This window comes from Paramisgurnus dabryanus, chromosome 4 (genome assembly GCF_030506205.2).
Source record: "Paramisgurnus dabryanus chromosome 4, PD_genome_1.1, whole genome shotgun sequence".
In the NCBI taxonomy this organism is placed as follows: domain Eukaryota; kingdom Metazoa; phylum Chordata; class Actinopteri; order Cypriniformes; family Cobitidae; genus Paramisgurnus; species Paramisgurnus dabryanus.
The window spans coordinates 20,795,447-20,802,359 of NC_133340.1; the positions used below are offsets into that span (position 1 = coordinate 20,795,447).

General features: G+C 37.4%; 1 protein-coding gene across 1 annotated transcript; it reads right to left on the reverse strand.

Annotated features, from left to right (window-relative positions):
• Nucleotides 1–465: 465 nt before the first annotated feature.
• LOC135760443 (uncharacterized) lies at nt 466–1,531 on the reverse strand. The gene is made up of 4 exons (XM_065274427.2): nt 1,432–1,531; nt 838–1,302; nt 648–757; nt 466–573 (listed from the first exon to the last, which is right to left on the reverse strand). Exons 1-4 carry the CDS (start codon nt 1,529–1,531, stop codon nt 466–468), a joined length of 783 nt encoding a protein of 260 aa, XP_065130499.1.
• Nucleotides 1,532–6,913: the final 5,382 nt, after the last annotated feature.

The following is a 6,913-nucleotide window of genomic DNA, read 5'->3' on the forward strand; positions in this document are numbered from 1 at the left end:
AACACATCTTTATTTTCCAATGCACATGAGTTTCTACATAAACACACAGAAACCCTAAAAAAAGAATGTCAAGAGTCAAGGACCCAACTAAAGCAAATACTGATCACAATAATAATGGTGATTTGTTGAAATGTCAATATTTTTTTCAATATTAATGGAGGGTGCAAACCTGATATCGATTCAATGGTATTAACATTGACAAATCAACAGTTTTTAACATTGTTTCAATGGTTTCATGCTATCTGGGTAACCTTTTACTAAAGGGTGGTTTGAGGAACCAAAATTGTTCTTCTATGGCATCATCCTGAATAAAGTTTAATTGTAAGTATATATATATATATATATATATATATATATATATATATATATATATATATATATATATATATATATATATATATATATATATTCATTTATAATTTTCAATAATAATATTAAAGTATAATTCAAGGAAAATTTGTTTGCTTACACTTGATACGGTGGTGTATTATCCACCCATTTCATCTTTCCTTCCTCTGCTATGTCAGACAAACCAATCCACATGTCCTCCTTGATGATTGATAATATGTGTCTCTGTGTGTGTATATAAAACAGGTGATATGATTCTTATGGTTTACCACACTCTTACTAACTTATACAAACTCTACCTGTTCTTCTTCAGTGTTGATAATGACCAGATCTTGACCACGATCCCTGCAGAACTGCCTGCTGTCAGACCAACTCTTAATCTCACTGGATATATAATACATGTATGACCCTTTCAACAAACAAAAACACACAGATGTCAAATACACTTATCTTTTATGGAAAAAAAAAGAAACCAACAGTTATACACACCTGATTTCTTCATTAGTGAATCTTTCAAATTCTTGATGTTGGTCTCTAACTCCAGTTTCGTCTGACTCATGGAGTTCAGGCTTTTCGTTAGCCATTCTTTCTCATCAGTCAAACGTTTGTTATCGGTCTCCAACTCCTGTTTCTTCTGACTCATAGAGTTCAGGCTTTTCGTTAGCTCTTCTTTCTCGCCAGTCAAACGTTTGTTATCGGTCTCCAACTCCAATTTCTTCTGACTCACAGAGCTAAGGGTTTTCTTTAGCTCTTCTTTCTCAACAGTCAGTTGACTGTAATTCATTTTCAGGTTGTTCGAAGTTTTATTGTAGCCTTCAGCGTTGTTCATGTAGCTTCTCTTCATCAGGTCTCTCTCTGCTGTGAGATGGATGTACAGCACTAAAATGCCAACCACCAGTAAAACACAGATGAGCCCAAGTAACACTGTGATGAACAAGGAGCATCTATTTCTACCTGTCAAAGAGAACCCCCACACAAATTAGGAACTCCAAATCATCAGATATTAAGTTTAAATTCAAGTATATTGCAAAATCTTCTTTACAAATCCAAAGCAGGAAAATGACAGAATGAGATTTCACTTACTGCGGTTTTGAGCTTCAGTCCGGTTCTGACTCTGTGTCCAAGGTCCAGATGGTGGAGGATATTTTTCTCCATCATTTTCATAAATGGTTTTTACTTCCATTATTTGCTCAGTATGTTCAGAGATGATCTAAGTACTGTGTTTTATAGTGACAGCTTTAAACAGGGTGTGGTTTTAAGAACCGATCTTACTGATTAGAGAAACTCCGTCATTCAGTCATGTGTGTATTATGTGCACGTATTTTTGTGCCAAATCAATTTCTTATTTCTTAATCATTGGCAAGCTCTCATAGGGCCTGCGATCATTATTGATTTATTTCCCATTCTCTGCTTTAACTGTGGTAAGAACACAGCTAGACTATTTTTAAAAATAGTACAAAAACACTACATAATATAGAATTAAAAAAGATACATGCAGGTTATTCTAAACATGTGCACATGTGCTGTATATTATACTTTCTCAAATTTGTAATACATGTTTTGAGGATTATTAATATGTGAATACTTAAATATATGAAAGTGAGCCATACGTATATGAAATTATACTATATTATTTACACTGCTGCCAAAATTACCAGTTTAGACTAGTGTTAAGCTGGTTTATACAGGTCATGATAAGAAATGGCATCCAAAACACAACATGCTGTAGACCAGTTGTGCTGTTTATTTCCAAAGTGATTTTAGCAACTGCTGTTCTGTTTTTGCTTTTATACAAAGCACTGCATTTAAGGTAGATGTCATGGAGTGACTTTTTAAGGGCGGAACTAAAAGTGACAGAGATTGGTTCCGCCCGGACCGAAATCCCCAAACACCAGTTACTGCAGGGAGCTTGGCTGAATCCGAAATCGCATACTTACTGTGTAGGTACTTAATTTCACGGGGTGCCTACTTAACGTGCGCTAAGGCAGTATGTACATTCGCGTTAAAGGGGCCATGGCATGAAAATGTTAGCATTGCCACTTTGTAGGTGTGAGCAAAAATAGGTCATTGAAATTTGGCTTTCATTATGATGTCATAAGGATATCTTATTAGAATAATACCGCCCCCTTAATCTGCACTATCCAACCACTGCACTGCTATTTAGTGCAGAGAGAAAGAGAGAGAAAAGAAGGACTTGACAGCACAATTGAGTTTGAATTACAACAAACCACCATCATTGTGATCAGTGTTTGCACTTCATCCGCTCATTTGCATTTTAAAAAACACACCCAAAACGGCACACTTTTGCTCAAACCTACAAAGTGGCAATGCTGACATTTTCATGCTATGACCCCTTTAAAGGGGTCATATGATGAAAATGTTAGCATTGCCACTTTGTAGGTGTGAGCAAAAATAGGTCATTGAAATTTGGCTTTCATTATGATGTCATAAGGATATCTTATTAGAATAATACCGCCCCCTTAATCTGCACTATCCAACCACTGCACTGCTATTTAGTGCAGAGAGAAAGAGAGAGAAAAGAAGGACTTGACAGCACAATTGAGTTTGAATTACAACAAACCACCATCATTGTGATCAGTGTTTGCACTTCATCCGCTCATTTGCATTTTAAAAAACACACCCAAAACGGCACACTTTTGCTCAAACCTACAAAGTGGCAATGCTGACATTTTCATGCTATGACCCCTTTAAAGGGGTCATATGATGAAAATGTTAGCATTGCCACTTTGTAGGTGTGAGCAAAAATAGGTCATTGAAATTTGGCTTTCATTATGATGTCATAAGGATATCTTATTACAATAATACCGCCTCCTTAATCTGAACTCTCCAACCACTGCACTGTTGTTTAGTGCAGAGAGAAAGAAAGAGAAAATAAGGACTTGACAGCACAATTGAGTTTGAATTACAACAAACCACCATCATTGTGATCAGTGTTTGCACTTTATCCGCTCATTTGCATTTTAAAAAACACACCCAAAACGACACATTTTTGGACTTGACAGCACAATAGAGTTTCAATTACAACAAACCACCATCATTGTGATCAGTGTTTGCACTTCATCCGCTCATTTGCATTTTAAAAAACACACCCAAAACGACACATTTTTGCTCAAACCTACAAAGTGGCAATGCTAACATTTTCATCATATGACCCCTTTAAGTATGTACAGCATTCGCCATGTTGACGTTATCATGTGACATATTACGTAGTAGACTTGTTCGCGCTCATGCGGAACCACAAGAACCGACAGGAGATTGACATCACAATACCGCGAGAGCAACGCGAAATCAGACTTCTCCGTATGATTTCTGGAATCGCTCTCACGGTACTTTGATGTCATCCAGCTGCTGGTTCTTACAGCGGTGCATAAACTCGAACAAACCTAATAACAGACATGAAAACGTATGCGTGTGTATGAGGGACAGGTGCACTAACACCTGATTGCATCAGTAACTTGATCTGTAACAGTGTTACAGATATATTACACATTATTTTGTAGTGGACAAAATAAGTAAAACAAGCAGATTGTAATTTAAAGGGGACATATTATGAGATTTTTTTTAAGATGTAAACTAAGTCTAAAATAGGTCTGAGCAAAAGTGTGCCGTTTTGGGTGTGTCATTTAAAATGCAAATGAGCGGATGAAGTGCAACCACTGATCACAATGATGGTGGTTTGTTGCAATTGAAGCTCAATTGTGCTGTGAAATATTTTATCTCTCTCTTTCTCTCTGTACTAAATGGTTGTGCTGTGGTTGGATAGTGCAGATAAAGTGGGCGGTATTACCTTATTGTGACATCACAATAAGGGCCAAATTACAATGACCTATTTTTTCACATGCTTGCAGAAAATGGTTTACCAAAACTAAGTTATTGGGTTGATCTTTTTAACATTTTCTAGGTTGATAGAAGCACTGGGGACACAATTATAGCACTTAAACATGGAAAAAGTCAGATTTTCATAATATGTCCCCTTTAATATCGATTGTCAGATGACAGCTGTGCTTGAATACAAACTAGACAATGCAGGCAATGTGATTATATACATTTTAGTGAAGCAATCTCTTGTATTTACTTAAAACAACAGGAAACATGAATAAAAAAATGAATGAATAAAACCATCACAATAAATGAAAACGTATAGAAGTGAATCCCATATGAAACAAAACTTTATTCAAATGTATTTTTCTAACAACACCATCACATATTTACTGTCAGCTCAACACAGCTGTGACAATTCTACAGCTTTATTTTCATGAATCAGCTGAGCACTTTGTGGTATATCCTGGGTCTGTGCGTGAAGTCTGGGTGCTGAGGAACAGCCCTGTATGTGTATCGAAATCACCCGATTGGCTGGTCTCCGGTCGATTGCTTTGCTTTCCCGTGGCATCATGGGAAAGCTGGGATAGAAGTGTCCATCCGATGCACGCTTCAGAATCTGGGCGGACTCAGTAGGGCATCCGGGGATTTCTCGCCTACTGATTTTATGGATACTGAGGATTCGGACGTACTACTCTGTTCACGTGCTGTTTCCCCTACTACATTTTCAGTAAGTAGGCAGTTTCTGACAATACTTAAGTACACGTTCCTCTGAATCTTGCGAGAAATAGTCCAAAATCCCGCTAATTCTCGCCTACCCTTTTACGTATACTGAGGTTTCGGACATACTATTTGTTCGCCTACTGCTTTTTGCCTACTATATAGTATGGCAGTATGCGGTTTCGGATTCAGCCCTTGATTTTTTCCCCCAAACCAGTTCAGATAGGATTTTTACTTAAACATGAGCTCAGGGGCAGAAAGAAATTTGATTGGTTCACAAAAATGACCAATGAAAGTCCTCAACCGGAGCGTTCAAGGCAGCTTCTGCAGTGAAGCAGTTCGAGCTCACCGTTGGTCAGGTGAGTAGCGCAGATGGTTAGATAGGAATGTGACTGGCTTTGAATTCAGTTCAAAATGTTTCGAGCATTTAAGTTATGTATTTCCACGTTTCCACGTTTTCACGTGTCCGTGGCACGACTTTCAATTTTGTGCCAGATTCACGTGTTGGTTACTCCATTTTTTTCCTTTTTTCAAACCATTGTCGATTGGGGTTAGATTTGTGGGTTTTTTTATTTTTAAACTGTTTTTGCGTGAGGATGAAGTTGGGTCTGGGTTAGAATGGCAGTGGTTTATTTGTCAGAAATTTAAACTGTTTTCACTTGATATTGGGGTTAGAGTTGGGTTTGGGTTAGGATGTCATTTTATGTAACAGAAAGTTGTTCTAACCCCAATCCCATGCGACAATGGTAAAAAAATAGGAAAAATAATTGAGTAACCAACACGTGTAAGAAATCAGGGCTTCACTGGTCACAGGTGTATAGATGAGCGTTGCGATTGCGGATTGGTGCAGTGTTAAGAGAAGGAGGAGTATAAAAAGAGCGTCAGAAGTTTCAGATGGAGCAGTTTATTCTAGCCGATCCGGCGAGAGTTGAGTGTTTGGGCGAGCACAGTGGACAGAGGATATTGTTGGTGGGGCAAAGAAGGATAAAGGAATTGACAGCAACAGAGACTGGGCTGAGTATATTGAGAGCTATATCTGACTGTGAAACGTTCGATGGAAGTGTGTAACAAACTCTGAGTGGTTGTAAACAGGAAGACTCACCGGAAGTACTGCCGAAGGAGGCCGTTTAAATGAAGTCACACGGCAGCAGGGAATTTATGTACTTACCATATGCCCAAAGCTAAAGCCAGCATATTGTGTTGTACGCCCCCCTGCAAGCAGTGGCGGATTTAGGCGAGGGTATTTTTTACTCCAAAATGAAGATGGAAAGCAGAGGTCACACAAAGTGCAGCACTACACAAACCAATAGAGAATAAGTCAATGGGGCAAAAACAGCCACGAACAGTAAATGAGGGAGAAATAATTTAAATCTGATGCTGCACAAAAACTAGCAATGCATCAAAGCCAATGTTGTTACTAATCTTTCACATACCCAAGACTGTGTTAAAAGGTTTTAAAAAAATCCAGTCTACAATCACTTTATATTAAAACTATGTTTTCTTTGATGTTTTCTTCACAAACATAACAAAAGGGTTGTGAATTTTACCACAGTGTATTGTTGAGTTTTTGAAAAATGTTCAAAGCATTTTCCCAAAATGTGTGTCAACATAAGATTTTTCACCAAAAATCATTCCATATGCTGAAAGTTGTGGCCAAATTAAGACTCAACAGCACCCCATAGTGGACGAAAAAATCCCCAACATAACATCAGCAGGGCTCCAGACTAACATTTGAGAGAGGTTGCACTTGCCTCAATTTGGGGGCACCAGTCACTGGGTGGTGTAAAAACAAAAAATAAACACTAAAACTAAGTCCAAACATGTTTAATGCATTAATAATTCATTAAAACCTAAGTCCAAACAAGTTTAATGCATTAACAAATTAATTACAAATACAAATAATTGTATACTTTATATACATTAATTTTGTTTTTTACTTTACCATACTTATTATTTTTAACATATATTTGCCTTATTGTAAACCATTAAACTTACAATCAACTTT